At 37.0% G+C, this 17,936-nt stretch overlaps 1 protein-coding gene across 1 annotated transcript; it reads right to left on the bottom strand.

The window, feature by feature from the left end:
* Positions 1-7,039: 7,039 nt before the first annotated feature.
* On the bottom strand, positions 7,040-17,379 carry LOC103041381 (chymotrypsin-like elastase family member 3B). Its single transcript, XM_007233407.3, has 8 exons — positions 17,270-17,379; positions 15,811-15,899; positions 14,912-15,009; positions 13,839-13,967; positions 12,725-12,861; positions 11,066-11,208; positions 7,835-7,987; positions 7,040-7,152 (listed from the first exon to the last, which is right to left on the bottom strand). Exons 1-8 carry the CDS (start codon positions 17,310-17,312, stop codon positions 7,135-7,137), a joined length of 810 nt encoding a protein of 269 aa, XP_007233469.2. The 5' UTR covers positions 17,313-17,379; the 3' UTR covers positions 7,040-7,134.
* Positions 17,380-17,936: the final 557 nt, after the last annotated feature.

Below are 17,936 nucleotides of genomic sequence, written 5' to 3'. Positions count from 1 at the left end.
CTGCCTAAGAGTAGTTGCTCACTCTCCACTACTGACTATTTTAAAGGTTACATTTAAAATAACTTTATTTAGCATTTTTTGTAATTGCTTTCACTGTTTTCGTGGTTTTCACTTGAATATATTAGACATAAATAGCTGTAAAGTGACTTTTTATCAGTCGTCTGTAGACCGACTCATACCTCCCAAGGTTTCTTCCTCCAGCTCTGAGGGAGTTTTTCCTTGCTACTGTTGATCACTGCTGGTTTTATGTTTTATATTTAATTTAATCTTAAACTTAAACTGCCCTGCTACCAGATTTCTGTAAAGCTGCTTTGCAAAAACATCAGTTTAAAAAAAAAAAAAAACTCTATATCAATAAAATTTGATAATTTGAACAGATTTGATGTATGCATGGAAGTAATGAAAGTGCAGTCAAAAAGCTCATCAAATCAGGTCTGCCCCAGGAAAGTAAGACTTGGGGACCTGCTCTAGCGATCTATAGCACACAGGCCAATTGCGTATTATGCAGCTGAATTTTAGGGTGTGATGGTGTGTCTTTGGTATCATGAGGGCGCAAAAAATGTGCCTTGCGCTACTCGAAAAGCACAAAAGGCATGTAATAATTCTCTTAATTAATCATGGATGTGTTTTGGGCAAAACATGAAATAAACCAATCAGTGTGCCAGTTGTCATTCCCTTTGACCCTGTGTTCACACTAGAATGTGATGAGTCGCTTGTGTCAAAGCTCAACACGCGTGTATCATGGTCCAGCTTCCGAGGAGAAAAAAGCCACAAAAAATGGTATTACTTTAACAGAAATGCGAAAGAAACCAAAAGTTCAGAGAGCAGTAGCATGATGATATCGGACTGCCTTGTGTGTGTGTGATAGGTCCAAAAAATTGCTAGAAGCCAATTGGGTTAGAATGTTGCTTCACTGCGTCATAATTCATTTGCATAAAGTTGAGAAAATTTCAACTCCATGTCGCTTGTCGCTCTGCTGCTTTGTCGCATCTCACGCGTCGTGGCGACAAATCGTGCCCTGCCATAGGAAATGAATGGGCCTGTCGCTTTATGACTTTCCAGTGTGAAAGCAGGTTATGAGGCAGGTGTGCTCTGACTTTGGCGCATTGATATTTTAACAACGTGGAGCTTTTGTACGTCTCAACAGAGGATGCTGACCTGCACGTTCCTGTAAAGGTACGCCAGCAGGCAGTTTAAGGAAACAGTTCTGTTTATTGTTGATGTAAAAGCTGGATTTGCACGCTCATTAGTGTTAATTTATTCCTAAACTCAGATGCTATTTTAACTGTGCAGGAGCAAGGTGTGAAAAACTGTTGACAGGGTGTAAGATAACAATGAGCATCTGGAAGTTCCTTGAGTGGGGTGTATGATAGGGCCCTAAAAGTTACCTCTGTTATACATGATAAGTTCATCAGAGTTACCAGCTTCAGAAACCTCAAGTTATAACAGCTCCCCAGATAAGAGCACCTAAATGCTTCACAGAATATTTTGTTTAATATATTTTGTAAGTTACTTTATAATTCCTTATGTGTTACTTCATAATCTGGATGACTTAATCTGGAAAAATATAAATAAATAAAAACATTGAATGACAAGTTGCATCCAAACTTTTGACTGGTACTGTATAGTGTTGAAAAGTTGCCTCTTGAATGGTGTAGTGAGCAATTTTGGACACGTCAAGCCACCCACCCACTCACTCTCTCTCTCTCTCTCTCTCTCTCTCTCTCTCTCTCTCTCTCTCTCTCTCTCTCTCTCTCTTCTCACTCACACACACACACACACTCACTCACTCACTCACTCAGAGGGTTTGTTTGTTGGCTGGTTTGACTGATGTTTCTGGAGCACTGCTGCTTCCACAAACACAGTAGCCTATACCACGCTGACCCGCTGAGACGCAGCCAGGGCGGAAAACTCTTCTGACACTAATCGCTTTGCACACTCTTTCACACACACGCACACACACACACACATATACACACACAAGCAATTATCTTTCTCTCCTACACACACATACACATCACCCTCCCATGTCATCTCAAGGCAGAGTAAAAAGTAAATAAATGGAAAAAGAGCAGGGAATGGTGGGAAATCTATATTTTCCATGTTGGGCCTTCGGTTTGATCGAGCCGTGGCGGAGAGCAAGTGGTAGCAATTTCAAGTCAAGGTTACCCATCAACACTAATTTATCTGCCTTCTGGTTCACCCTAACTCTCTCTCTCTCTTTTTCTTTCTCTCTCTCCTTCCTTTTCTTCACGCCCTGCTCTCACACACACATATACACACACACACACACACACACACACACACTAACATACTCCAACCATAAAAGGCTACTGGCTGTGACTCTGTCGACCTTGTCTGTGATTGATCTAAAAGCTTGTCTGAGCTTCTGAAGAAATCCTCTCTCACCTATTTAGCGTTAAGGAATAAGGAAAATATCAGCACTTGAGCTCAGCAATATGACAATATTTTATCCTATCCTGATAAATTTATTATAACTGATGTGATAGTATAAATAATATGGATTGGTGTGTGCGTATGTTTACTGTGGACCTCTACCTCACTGTACCATGCTCTGCCTCGCTCTACCTCCAGTCTCGTAATGTCATGTGAGCACAGTCTGCAGCATAGAGAGCTTCCTCTGTCTCTGCATGTGGGTGATGCAGTTTGAATTAGCTGTTATTCATAATATTATTGCAGAATTTCCACGTGTTTATTGCGACGTGTTTGCCTTTCTCAAATCTTACAAGGTAAAAAAAATAATGTGAAAAAAAAAATAGTGATACAATATTTTTAGTGTACACCTATATTATCTTCCTCTTTATATGATAAATGCTGTCTGATAAAAGGTGTATTATTTAATATTTTTATTATCTTAATATTACAAAGTTTTAGGACACGTGGATCAATCTGCAACTATGGTGGCAAATCAATCAATCAATCAACCTTTATTTATTTATCAAGCATTTCAAAAGTACGTTAATGGTCACTCTCATATATAATGTATCAAAGACAACCAAAAAAATATGGATTAAGAAATGAAAAGGAAGATTTTTCTAAAAAAAATTTTTCCCCAATTTTAACAAATAAGATAAAATATGACTGTTAAATCTATTTTAAATTTCCATTTTTTTTATTCCTTTAAAACAAATCATTTGCTAAAATATAGTTTACTGAAAGCATGTGATTAATTTGGAATCAGTAGCGCATTATTATTTTTTTCAATGCAGGTTAAATATGCCACCAAGTTTGACCCCCACTTTCCTCCGTAATCTGCCCTGCCTAACACACAGAATTTTTTCTGGAGAGATTCGCTTGTGATGAGAACGTAATTTTGGTCTCGATTTTCCGCTGTTATCAAATATACTTATTTTTATTGGAGCTAAACTGTTAATAAGGCACAGTTATCTATATCTATATTATATCTGTATCTATATACTACTATATACAGTTTAATATATTAGCCAGATAATATGCTGCTATGAACAAACCCTGTCTCTGCTGCTCCATGCTGTTTTTACACTGAGCGTGTTATGTGCAGTGCTCACTGCTCACAGTTGCGACAATCTATTTAATACATCTGCTCTGCACATCCCACTGAAAACACGGTTTAAAAGCACAGCGGCAATTCTTTGTTAAAGCAGCTTCACACTGCACAGATATGCGCACTGGAACACAGAATCTTCTCTCTTTACTTTCTTGCTATATTTACTTTCTTTACTTTCTTGCCCCCGCACCAGACATTGTACTCATGTGCAGAGGTGGAAAAAGTACTGAAAAAATTTAATTAAGTAAAAGTACCTTTACTTTGCTACTTTTACTTTTACACTCAAGTAAAAGTAAAAGTACCCGTCTAAAAATCTACTCGAGTAAAAGTAAAAAAGTACTCAATTTAAAATGTACTTTGAGTAAAAGTTACATAGTTACTTTAAATTATTTGATGTAAAAAAGTACAAATCATAAATTAAATAGTTTTAAATTAAATATTATTCCACAAAATAATTTGGACCTTTCAGGCAGTATTTGTTCAGACCACCCCATAAAACATTTTCAAGAACAAGTGGCATAGGTTTCTATGATCCATTTTTTTTCTTTACTGTTTAAAATTGTGGTCATATATGTGACTATAAATCGTATTTTTATAGTTTTACATTTTATTATTGTTTTTAACTTGCCATTGCCATGCTTTAACTGCTGTTTACATATTTTTTTAACATTCAAGCAGATTGTTTAATGTTCCCAATTAAAACTTAAGGAATTATCATTAAAAAACATGAAAAAATACAAAACAAATACAGAAATAAAGAAGCACATATTGGTAGGTAGCATAACTCGACAGAACACCGGTTCTGTTTGTGTGCAACAACACACGTTTAAAATATAAACTAAATAAATTGAGAACATAACTTTTTACTTAAATTGAACAGTATTTGCTGGTGCCTTTCTTATGAGTTGAAAGGAAGTCAGGTCATCCAAACAGTTAAACCCTCACTTATAATACAATTATTATATTTTATGATCACTGGACACTGTGACACAAAATACACAGAAATCTGTACACACATTTTTAATCTGAGAAATATTTCCTCAGATGATTTTTTTCAAGATTTCTGTGTATTTTGTGTTAAAATGTTTATATTGTTGTGAGGAATACCGTGTCCAGTGATCTTCCAGAGACATTATGGATCAACAAATCACAATAAATAAGTACCGTATTTTTCGGACTATAAGGCGCACCGTATTATAAGACGCACTATCAAAGAACGCCTATTTTCTGCTATTTTTCCATACATAGGGCGCATCGCATTATAAGGCGAGTTAAGTGACACTAGAAAGGGTGCCTATATCAAAGTGAACAGGGGTGGCGCCATGTTTCCCTTCCCCCACCGGGGGTGGTCGCTTGCCGGTGGAGCGTCTCAGTATATATAAATCTAGCTCTTTCAAAGTCAAACGAGTGCTGGATATTAATCTACACAGATTCCTCTCCTGAAAACTGTTTATTTGGGTGAGTAACATGCTTCAGTTTATTTACAGTAAGCTTAGATTTCCAGATGTCCACTAAGGCTTGCTGCACCAGCGTTAGCATAGCTATCCGCTAGCACGCTAGCTAGTCACCTAAACTAGTAAAGTTAACCCAAACTTAAACCACAGCGTTACACTGAGTAATCCTGCGTGTTCTGGTAAGACAGTGAGATATTAGCTAGCGATTCGTCCCCCGTAGCTTGTTTTAACACGGTAAACAAGCAGATTACAGGCTGATAAAACTCACCTCTGAGAGAGTTAGCGCTTAGCATCTAGCTAATGCTAGCCAGGCAAAGCAGCACAGACTTACAGGCCGATAACTCACCTCTGAACGGTGAACGCTTAGCGATTAGCATCTAACTCTAATAATACTGCTCCAGCAGTATTAAAAGTGCTAAATTTAGAAAATACTGATCTCTGAACAGTGAAAAAGCTAGCTAGCTAAGCGGTTAGCATCTAGCTAATGCTATTGCTGCTCCAGCCTCGGAGCGGCACGGCTCTGCATGGAGTGTGTGTTTACTGCTCCTTACACCTGACGGGTAAAATTTAGATAATACTGATCTCTGAACAGTGAATAAGCTAGCTAATGCTATTTGCTGCTCCAGCCTCGGAGCTGCACGGCTCTGGACTCTGTATAGCACTGAAACTCTGTATAACGCTGCACGGAGTGTGTGTTTACTGCTCCTTACAACCTGACGAGTAAAATTTAGATAATACTGATCTCAGTGAATAAGCTAGCTAGCTTAGCGGTTAGCATCTAGCTAATGCTATTGCTGCTCAGCCTCGGAGCTGCACGGCTCTGGACTCTGTATAGCACTGAAACTCTCTATAACGCTGCACGGAGTGTGTGTTTACTGCTCCTTACAACCTGACGAGTAAAATCCATACAAAAGGCGCACCGTATTATAAGACGCACTGTCAATTTTTGTGAAAATTAAAAGTTTTTAAGTGCGCCTTATAGTCCGAAAAATACGGTATGTATTAAATCCTTATATATATTAGAAACATATATAAGAATTTAATATATACTTTATTTAGATTTGTTCTTTAAATTGCCATATATATATATATCAGCAGCACAGAAGAGCGGGGGGAGGAGGGGTTTAGTGTGGATGTGAGTGTCAGACATGTGGATTGGACATTTATGAAAATACGTAACAAATCGCGTCCCGTATTGGTTCATTTATTTTTTTACCAGCATTTAATTTTTTCCTCAGTGACGGGGAGTTTTCTAATTTAGCGAAGTAAATTACTTCATGTAGCGTCAAAATGTACTTGAGTAAAAGTAAAATTACCTATTAAAAAAAACGACTTAATTACAGTAACGTGAGTAAATGTAATTCGTTACTTTCCACCTCTGCTCATGTGGTTCATTAGTGCCTATTTTGGTGTGTTTAGGTTAGCATAGAAACCAACTACAGGTGTAAAAAGTCTTTTTCTACTCAACAAATTAAGTTCTTATTTAGAAATTCTTACAACCAAGCTGAGATGTTCATAGTAAAGTGAAAAAAAATCCTCTATCCAATTTGTCATGCATTCTTTATTCAATGGCTAAAACATACAAGTGTATACTAGTATTTTAATTGAGACCACTAATATACATATAATTGCATTTTTACATTTTTTACATTTATTCTTTTATTTAAATTTAAATATCCACTATAGAATCTTGCGTTTTAAGAAGATCGCAGTTAATTACAGAATATTGTTGTGATTAATCTGATTATTTTTTTTAATCAATTGACACTGTTAATACATTACAAAAAAAACTATTGCATTCATGCTTTTTATTATAAAATTACTACAAAACTTTCTTTTATAATATTATTTCTTTATGAACAGGCGCTCGGTTCCCCAGTGTGAACCTATTTGGCCTGAAACTCAGCTTGCTTTAATCAGGGGAATGGTGTGAGACAGGGGTCTGAGAACTGAATGCTCCTGCTGGTCTCTTTGTGCTCTGTGAAAGCTACCATATTAAAAACACACATATGCTTTCAAATGAAGATGGACACTCCTGTAGCACTCAATTATTCTGGGTTTATTAAAGAGTTGCTGCACGTTTGGGATGAGTTTTGTAATCCTGTCACTCTTCTGTTTCTCCACAGAACCTTCTCAGTACTTCAGCATGACCTGCAGAGAGATAACATCCAAGTTACAACAAATGTGTGTATGAAGTATAGAAAAAAATGAAATAATTATCTATGTAAAACAAGCTGCTTGTGGCACACTCTCTGTTACAGTAGTACTGCACTAGAGTAGTATTGCAATAGTACAGGGGGCTTGCTCTGCGAGTTTGGTAAGTTTGGTCGAGTGTGAAAACTGCTTTGGAGCTCATAAACAGTCCAGAGTACTGATCTCTGGTCCTCCTAAAATTGGTGGTCTGGGGTTTGCTTCAAGCGGACTTTGGTGAAACTGTCCTCTCCTGGTGCTGCGTGTAAGGTTGCGTGATTGGTTCTTTTTTTTAACGTGATGCTTCAACGTATTGCACTACCTCAGTGTTCATCAGTATTTCCTAATAAACAACGATTTTGATCAAGAACAGCTGTTTTTTTGCATGATTAAATGCTAAGCACTGTTTCTCAAGTGTTTGTATCCAAGCAAATTCACAAAAAGCAGGAAACAGGTGAACCTTCTGTGAACCTACATGCACAATCACAAATGCACAATCGATCCAGATTATTGATGAATTTCTTTTGTGTGAAAATAAACCAAGAATAATGAGCCCCTCCCCCAATAAGAGCCCTCACTTGATCCTGGGTAGCACCCAAAAAATGTATACAGCATATAATGCTTGTGTTGCGTTTCTACTCACCTCATCCAGCCAGTCGTTAAAGGCGGAGGTGCGCGTGAACACAGTGGGCTTCTTCAGCTCGTTACAGACGCGAGACGACACAAAGCTGGTAACACCCTGAATGTACCACCTCCCATCAGTCCCCTTACAGTTCAGAGGACCACCAGAGTCTCCCTAAACACACACACAGAGAGAGAGACAGAGAGAAAAAGAGTTAGAGATTCATATTTTGGATGGCTGTGGCATCTTCAAGGATTACCCTTGCGATATTCTAATGTATTAATCATAATTCAACCTTTTTTAAACTATGCAGTTAAAATGTTCTGCTCTGCTTGTCTCCACAACAACATTGCATTACCACTTTAAAATAAAGCTCTTTTATAAAGGGTTTAAAAATATTGTCAGACCTCTAGTTCATCTATTCACTGTTAAAACGGAGACTCAATTTTCAATATTAAGCTGAGCTAAAGCGGCTGTTGCCATGTGGGTCAGCCAAACATCTTTCTGTACCAGTTTTCTCCAGTTTTTAAGAGACTTTTGAAGGTGAAGGAAACAATATTCACCACTCTCTTGCTTTATTTGAAATTTCTCTAAAGGAAAACTGGTACCACTACCTTTATAAAGGGTTTATAAATGGTTTACAATTTGTTTATTAATGGTTACTAATTAGGTTGTAAATGCTTTAAAAATCATTAATAATCAGTTATAAAAGGCAACAATATAGATGGCTGTGGGTTCACTATTTGGCAAACAACAGGTCATTGTTGCCCTTTCTACGTATGTGTTATAACTGATTATTAATGATTTCAAAGGCATTTATACCTAATTAGTAACCATTAATAAACTAATTGTAAACCAATTATAAACCCTTTATAAAGGTAGTCTTATTTTAAAGTGGTACCGGAAAACTTTTAATATTTAAAGAGTTATTTGTGTTTTTAGGTCTTTTTTTAGTTATTATATTATATATTATATATTATATAATGAAAGTGTAAATGTTCTGTGTGTAAGTGCTGCAGTAGAGCGTGCATTAATAGGATCTGTTCCAATACTACTTTACTATAGACAAAGGCTTTGTAAATTGCCATTTCCATTGCTACTTATCAGCTATAATCTGTTTCAGTTTTTTTTTCAATATACTTTGCAATATACTAATTTAATTATTGTTTTTGTTTTTATAATTATATATATTTATATATATTTATATATTTTTATAAAAAAATATATAAGGAAAAAGGGAAAAAAGGGAAAAAGTTACCTCCCGGCCGCTGCGCTCCTCCAATGAACGTCGCCTCGCTTTACCAAACATTCACACAAAGCAATCCAGACTGTTCTCATACAGAGTTCCCCAATGGTGGAACAAACTACCTTCCACTACCAGATCAGGAGAATCTCTAACTATCTTTAAGAAACTCCTGAAGACAGAGCTCTTCAAATAGCACTTACTCTCCTAACACCTCTAACTAACTACCTTCTACTACCAGATCAGGAGAATCTCTCACTATCTTTAATAAACTCCTGAAGACAGAGCTCTTCAAAGAGCTCTTACTCTCCTAACACCTCTAACTAACTACCTTCTACTACCAGATCAGGAGAATCTCTCACTATCTTTAATAAACTCCTGAAGACTGAGCTCTTCAAAGAGCACCCACTATCCTAACACCTACTTCTAACCCCATTTCTTTCTTCCCCTCCTTTCCTCCTCTACCTCACTATTCAGCTTGGCCTCCTTTAGGCCTTGTCTAATATGTTTTTTTTTTTTTTTGTCTTGAACTTCTATGTCCTTTATTGCAAAACGTAAGTCGTGAGTCGCTTTGGATGAAAGAATTTGCCAAATGTAAGGTAATGTATCATATTTTTTACTCTATAAGGCGCACTTAAAATTTGTACCAGCATTATCCACTAAGCCATTCGGCCGTTTAGAGGTGAGTATTATTGGCCTGCAGTCTGCTGCTATCCCCGGCTAGCACTGCTGGAGCATCATTAGTATTACCCGCTAAGCGCTAGTCTTTTGGCCATTCAGAGGTGAGTATTATCGGACTGTATTCTGCTGCTAACCCCGGCTACCACTTCTGGAGCAGTATTAGCATTACCCCCAACCGTGCTAGTCATTTGTTTGTTCAGGGGTGAGTATTATCAGACTGTAGTCTCCGCTTTTACCGTGATAAAACAAGATACATGGGATGAACCGCTAGCTAATATCGAACACTCAGGATTCCTCACTGTAGTGCTGTCGGGTGGCAGTTAGGCGGCATTAGAGGTTAGACGCTAATGCTAATGCTTCAGCCTTATCTGTGTAGATTAATATCCAGTGCTGGTTTCACTAGTCTGACTCATCTAAAAATGCTGTTTTAGGAATTACAGTTTTGCTTACATAGTTTAGCTTAGAACTTAGATATGTTCTGCTTGAGCCCGACCTGCCCCATAAATTTTCATTATGAGCCCAAGCCCGATTTAAACCCGACATTTTTGTGAGAAAGTAGAGCATTAAAACTGAGCTTTTTAAAAACATTTTCGGGATGTTTGAATGAGCAAAATCTGTTCAGAATTATGTTAATTAATATTGCAACACTGAAGAAGACCTAGAAAAACACTGAAGAAGACCTAGAAAAAATGTTTCTCAAGAACAGATCTCCGAAATATTAAAACATAAACAATGCGGATAATGATCCACAGGCCTAAACATCGGCAAATTAGGCTACAAGAATGATGTCTGAATGACTTTCCTCTAATTTAATATAATTTAACATGGTTTAAGAAAAGAAAATTATTTCTAAACAAACACATTTTTTATATTGAGCTTATAGTCTAAGTGTAAAAACAAAAAAACAGTAATAAGACAATGCACTGCACTGCACACCGCTGCAAGTCAAGTGCGTAATACGGACAAGTGGACCGTGCATTAAAAAATAGCATTAAAAAACAGACACCTATGTCACAGACTATTTTCTTGAGCTCGACCTAACTCGGCCTCAGGAAAGTGGTGGGAAATCTCGCCCCGGTTAGGTTTGGGCAGAGAATCTAAGCTCTAGCTTAGCTTTACAGCGGCGGCGAGACCTGCTGAATTAGAAGTGAAATATGGTGACACCCCTGTTCCTAACAAGTGCCGCTTAAAATGCGCATTGTGTTTGAAAACAGACCAGAAATTAGACTTTCATTAATAGTGCACCTTATAAATCAGTAAATAATTTTATACTGAACTAATAAAGTATTTGTGATGTTGTAGATGTGAGTGTTGAGGTGAGAACTCACGTTGCAGCCGGAGCGAATATCCCCTCCTGCACACACCATGGTGGGCTTTACATTAATGCCCCACCAGTCTTTCTGGCTACACACGCTGTATTCCACCACCGGCAGCATGGCCTGCTGGAGCTTATCAGGAATAGGGCCGTGGGCTGTGGGAGACACACACACATATACACACACACACACACAAACTGTCAAACGCTGCATGAAAGCATTTACAGTTAGTTACATGTTACAGATAAAAGCATGCACTTAGGTATGAATACATGCAAATACACACACACACACACACACACACACAAAAAAAAACAAAAACACACACAGTATATATAACCTCACAATCGACAGTCATGCATAAATGTAAAGTTCTAGCAGTTACATAATGCAGATACACATGGACTCAAAGCTATGTAATCCCCTAGAAGCATGAAGTCATACAATATACCTGTGTATGTGTGTACTCATTTTGGGGTGGGCATTATAAGTAAAAACTGTTTTTTTTAAATAAAACCCCTGATTTTATTTGTAGTGTGCTGCATTATATGCAGTTAAATATGAATAATTACAGTCTCAGTAATGAATATTCCTCTAGGCCAGTGTTCTTTAAGCACAGACGATTTTCAAAATATGCTCAAAAATATATATTGTGTATCACCATAGCAAAATAATCATGATACATTAAAACATTGCCATAATGCCCACCTCTATACTGATCTATATACAGTCATATGAAAAAGTTTGGGCACCCCTATTAATCTTAATCATTTTAGTTCTAAATATGTGGGTGTTTGCAACAGCCATTTCAGTTTGATATATCTAATAACTGATGGACACAGTAATATTTCAGGATTGAAATGAGGTTTATTGTACTAACAGAAAATGTGCAATATGCATTAAACCAAAATTTGACCGGTGCAAAAGTATGGGCCCCCTTATCATTTTATTGATTTGAAAACTCCTAACTACTTTTTACTGACTTACTGAAGCACAACATTGGTTTGGTAACCTCATTGAGCTTTGAACTTCATAGCCAGGTGTATCCAATCATGAGAAAAGGTATTTAAGGTGGCCAATTGCAAGTTGTTCTCCTATTTGAATCTATATTTGAAGAGTGGCATCATGGGCTCATCAAAACAACTCTCAAATGATCTAAAAACAAAGATTGTTCAACATAGTTGTTCAGGGGAAGGATACAAAAAGTTGTCAGTTTCCACTGTGAGGAACATAGTAAGGAAATGGAAGAGCACAGGGACAGTTCTTGTTAAGCCCAGAAGTGGCAGGCCAAGAAAAAATATCAGAAAGGCAGAGAAGAAGAATGGTGAGAACAGTCAAGGACAATCCACAGACCACCTCCAAAGAGCTGCAGCATCATCTTGCTGCAGATGGTGTCACTGTGTATCGCTCAACAATACAGCGCACTTTGCACAAGAAGAAGCTGTATGGGAGAGTGATGCGAAAGAAGCCATTTCTGCAAGCACAAACGCCACAAACAGAGTCACCTTAGGTGTGCTTTTGCAACTTTTTCATATGACTGTATTTTCTGAAATTGCTGATCTGAACAACTAATAATGTCTGTCTATCTGTCTTTGTATAGTATCTGAATATCTATCTGTCTATCTATGTTTGTGTGTATCTCTCTATTGCTCTGTATATGAGGAGTCTCACTGTCGAGGTCTCCCCAGCCGGAGATGTAGCAGGGCGTGTCGTGAGGCAGGATTTCTCCAGCGGGTGGAATACACGCTGTCTGCACGTTCTCATTCAGCACTGGAGCTTTATCCAGCTTCAGCAGAGCCATGTCATTACTGCACAAAAACATACACACATAACCAGCCAACACTGAGCTCTTAATCTACAGACTTACTGCTCAGCTATTCATACAATAATTCTTATTATTTACTAGCACACACAGTAAAATCACTGTGAACATTTTTTAATGACTCCCTGAGGCTTATCCCAAATACCCTCACTGCTACATTATCCATAGAGATGCAGTTATTTATCAGAGTGGAAACACTTTACAATAAGGATACAGTTATGAACAGCACTTAAAAGAGAATGTCTCAACCAATTATTAATTAACACTAGTTAAGTCATTATGATATGCACTTTGTTATATTTTAAGTTATAATTAATGTATTAGCAAATGTACTTTGGGGTGCAGAACATGGTGCTTCTTCTTTGTTTGTGGTTATTATGGGGTTATATGTGTGCTTATGTATTATAAATGAGATTCAGTTCCACTAGTGCAGCAATATTTATTGGTGTTGGGTTAAAGGGTGGATAACCAAAGAGGTGACATTTAATGAGAGAGACACTTATTTTATTCATATAAACGTCTTATTTCCATAGATTTTCCTAGTTTTACATAAATCACCTGTTTAATAGTTTTAGGAATATAATAGGATGTAAGTTAACTAGTTAATTTAGGAACTATTAATATGATAAATGAAAATAAAAAAAATAATACTATGGAGTAAATATGAAACAACAATGTCTAGAATAGACTTTTCAGAGTGGTTCTACATGTGGAGTAAACATTTGTTAACATATGTGTTAAATGAAGGTAATTTATAACCCCATACTGTGTTAGATTAACTTATTAACTTTATTACACTGTAAAGACTTTGTAGTTGATATCTATTAAAACGTGTTTGATAGCTCAAAGTTATTAAGTGTGAAACTAAAGGACTTTACGAGTGTAAGGCTAAGAGAAAATCATTTTCATTTTCACACCAGTTTAAAATAAATGAAATAAAGAAGGTTTGAAATGATCACTCACCCACAGGCCACACACTCAATGTTCCATTTGGGATGAACCACAATCCGAAGGATGTCTCTAATCTGCTCTGTGCCCTCCTGCACACTCAGGTCATGCTCCCCCAGAACTATACGATAAATATCACCTGGGCTACACACACACACACACACACACACACACACACACACACACACACACACACACTCTTACCATAGTTCAACAGAAACATACTAAGGCAGTCTTCCAAACTATAAAGAAAAACAGAAATCTACAGGGCACAGGTCATTTGCGGATCGTGCAGCTGGATTTGGGCATGTTGGTGTGTCTTTGGCATCATGAGGGTGCAAAAAATACACCTTACACGGCTCAAAACACACAAAAAGGTGAGTACTAATTTTCTTAATTAAAGGCGCATTCAGTAGGTAATGAGAGCGAATATGTGAACTACACCACAGAGAGTTGTATGCCCCACCCACCCCTCCCCAGACACAAGGCTCACTCCGGTTGCCAAGTTGAGGAGGCTGAATCTACACAATCCAGTGAAAGTTCAGTAACTTCTACCATGGCCATGCTCCAAAAATACACACCCTAGAGTTACTACTTTACAGGTCCTAGTAATACGGTTTAGTTTAGCAGATAATATACACATCTTTATTTGAGTAGCCTATGCTTCTCCCACTACCTCTTATTAGGGGTGGAGGGGTACTTGGACCTTTGTAGCAAAAAATATACACTGGTTGGTATACATATTGCTTTGTTGGCAATGGAAAACACAGGTTTATTGCAATCTTGCCAACCCCTGCTCAGCTTTTACATCAAGAGTTACCAGCCTCAGAAATCGCTAGTTAGCAGCACCCAGATAAGAGCACTAAATACTTCACACAGTCTTTTGTTTTTTTTTTAACACTTTTAAATCACTACATGATCCCTTATGTGTTCCTTTACAGTCTGAATGACTTCAGTATTAATTTATAAAATTACAAAAAAAAAAAGAATAAGAAGGCGTGTCCAATCTTTTGACTGGTATTGTGTTTACAATAAGTCTGCTCTTCTAAGAAATAATTTAGACTATAGTAAAGTTGTTTCTCACTTACAAGATACAGTGTCCAGCGGTCAGAACCCATCGAGGGGCAATAAGAGTTCCTCCACAGGTGTGGTACCAGCGGGAGCCATGCTTAAACTGCAGTGAGATCTGTAGACACACAAACACACACCCACACACACACACAAACACAGAAAAACAGGCATGTAGAAGAAATTGTAAATTGTAAATGAGTTATCACACAGCTTACAAATGAGCCCGAATTGATGGTTTATATGGTTATGGTTAGGTTTATGATAATGTATGACACAGTTATTTACAAACTGATAATTCATAGCTAATAGATGTAGCATACATTATCATTGACATCATACTGATATATCAGACTTAACCTTGCTGTAAAATCCAGCTAAAATAGTCATTGAGGGTCAAGGTGGAGGAAAAGTTGGTCATCTTGGTAAAGAAACGCAGTTCCCTGTGTTGGTAAACAAGCTTAGCTTTGGACTAGAATAGTGTGGTTTTTTTTTATATGTGTTGGATGGAGTCCATTAACATGAACAACTGAACCACTGAACTCATCAAACTGGTCATACTAAGAATCTACTGCAGTTTGGTGAAGCTGGTGATAGTTAGAACAGAGAGTCAACCAGCGTAATCAGTAGGAAAAGCACACCTGAACGACCCCTGCATGATCTCAGGTTCTGTTATTGCTTAAAGGTAACCATCCATTCCTGTGAGCTGAGGTACCATTCAAGTCCATGTAAACTCCATTAGAACATGTACTGTAACTTAAACCATCATGTATTGAATCTGGTACACAGATGGTACTTTGCTTTCTCTGAAAATGAATAGCTCTTTTGGGGATACAGGGAAGTTACAAAGGCTGACATGTTATTAGTGAAGTGTGTGATGGGGATGGTAAGGATAATGATGATGCTGATGACAAAGTACCTGCCAGGGCCAGCTGTGGGGCTTTGCTTCCTGTCCGTTCACTACTCTGTTGGTAACAGGCTCAACCTGAGGAGTGCCACATCCGTAGGCTAAAGAACAAACGCACAACAGTAAATAGTAGTTTTTCCGTCCCTGTTACACTGTAAAAACCTAAATTTGTTGAAAATTGTTCTTCGTAATATGATTTTTAGATCAGTAGGACAACAAAAATTAACTGCACCATAAAATATAGCAAAAACTAGTTACTTGTTATTTGTTAAAAGCTGGTCTAACTAAATAATCTGTGTTGGCTCTAATTGAACCCTTGTTAAGGCCAAGCTAAATATCCTGCACCATAACACTTTAACTGAGCAATTCTGCAGGGGTTTTCACCTGATGTTGTTCACACTATTTGAATACTGGATAGGTATTTTCTCCCACCGCTCACTCACCATCAGTGTGTAGTCATTCTCTACAGGCTGCTGCTTTCTCCAGGGATTTAAACATGTGTTATATAACAGTGAACTACTTGGCCTCAGTGTTGAAGGCTATAAGAACAAGTTGCTATGTTTTGTTTTGCTGAGTGTGATAATATGCCTGCTGGGGATGAAAGCTGATATAACTGACAATAAAACAGATATGTAATATGGAATTCCCTGTTTTCAATAAAAAATCTAGTGTTTTACCCACTACATTAATTTGTAAAATTTGTAAATATTTATATTTTAGTTAATCCAAAGTAAAGTCAGCAGAAAGCACAATACAAATTTCATAAAACTTAAATTAGGCCAAATAAAACCATCAGGTTTTTGGTTGAGTCTGAATATTTGAAGTTTTTATAAATGTTTTTTTTTTTTTTACAGTGAGATATAGCACTTATTTTTATACACTAAAATGGTTAAACAAATTAAACTAAACAAACCAAAAAAGTATGTTACAAAACAGTATATAGACATTTTTTAGAGCTTTTTCTGGCACCCCTGTTGCCAGAAATGAACTGCTTTTATTTATTTTTTATCCATAAAAAAACTGCCACATTATGCTAGATTAAAAATGCAATAATAATCTCATAATAATAATTATTTAAAACCTAATCAAAATGTCTGTTACAACGGAAAATCTCAATGCTTAAAAAATACTTATTAGTTTTTTTGTAAAAGCTATGAATTATATATAGACAATTCCTGCTGAAAGATCAACCTGGTCTTTAATGGTCAAGGTGGTTAAAAGCCGGTCATCCAGACACAACTGTTTAACTAGCTTTGCAGTTGATCAGCAAAGAGCATGATTGCATTTGAGATTGATTGACTAACAGCATGGCCAACTTCAGAATAACCAAGACATAACAAAGCTGGTTAAACAGAAAGACCAGTTCGACAATACTGTTCCACCAGTATGACCAGTTTCATCACTAGCAGAGATTGGACTAAACGCAGTTCCTTCTCTTAATGTTAACCACATTAACTAACACAGTACTCACCACAAGCCACCAAGAGCAGCACACAGGTTAATCTGGTAAGCATGGCGTGTGTGTGTGTGTGTGTGTGTGTGTGTGTGCGAATGGGTGTCTGTGTGTGTCTGGACGACTGGTATGAAGGTCTTATATCTCCCGCTGACCGCCCCATATTAACCCTTTCTTATGCTTCTGGCCAACATTAAGCATAAAATGAACATTCTACTTTAACACGTTTCTATTTCTATATAATTAGCTTATTATCATAATGTTAAAAATATACATGTATATATATATATATATATATATTCACATTAATAAATCTTTAGACTAAAATCCTTAGGCTTAATCACTTTATATTTTCACTTGCATGCATTTGTCCACAATGACAAACAGGACAGGTTTATTGAAAAGTGGCATTTGATGAAAAAGTGGAAGACCTAAAGCTGCATATATCGTGAACTGTTCTGTGTTAAAGATGCAATGTTAATCATTTTGACTTCAGTATTAATTTACTATGTAGGGAAAACAATAAAAAAGGTGTGTCAAAACTTTTGACTGGTACTGTTTGTGTCTATACCTGTATCACATTTATTCCAACACAAAATGAATGACAAATAACACTTAATGCAGAACAGTAGAGTTTGTAGCCCATGAAATTATCATGGATTGCCTTAAAATAAAACGTTTAATG

Source organism: Astyanax mexicanus, chromosome 13 (genome assembly GCF_023375975.1).
Source record: "Astyanax mexicanus isolate ESR-SI-001 chromosome 13, AstMex3_surface, whole genome shotgun sequence".
Classification (NCBI taxonomy): Eukaryota; Metazoa; Chordata; class Actinopteri; order Characiformes; family Acestrorhamphidae; genus Astyanax; species Astyanax mexicanus.
The sequence above is the reverse complement of the archived record's forward strand: the minus strand, read 5'-3'. Positions and strand labels throughout refer to the sequence as shown.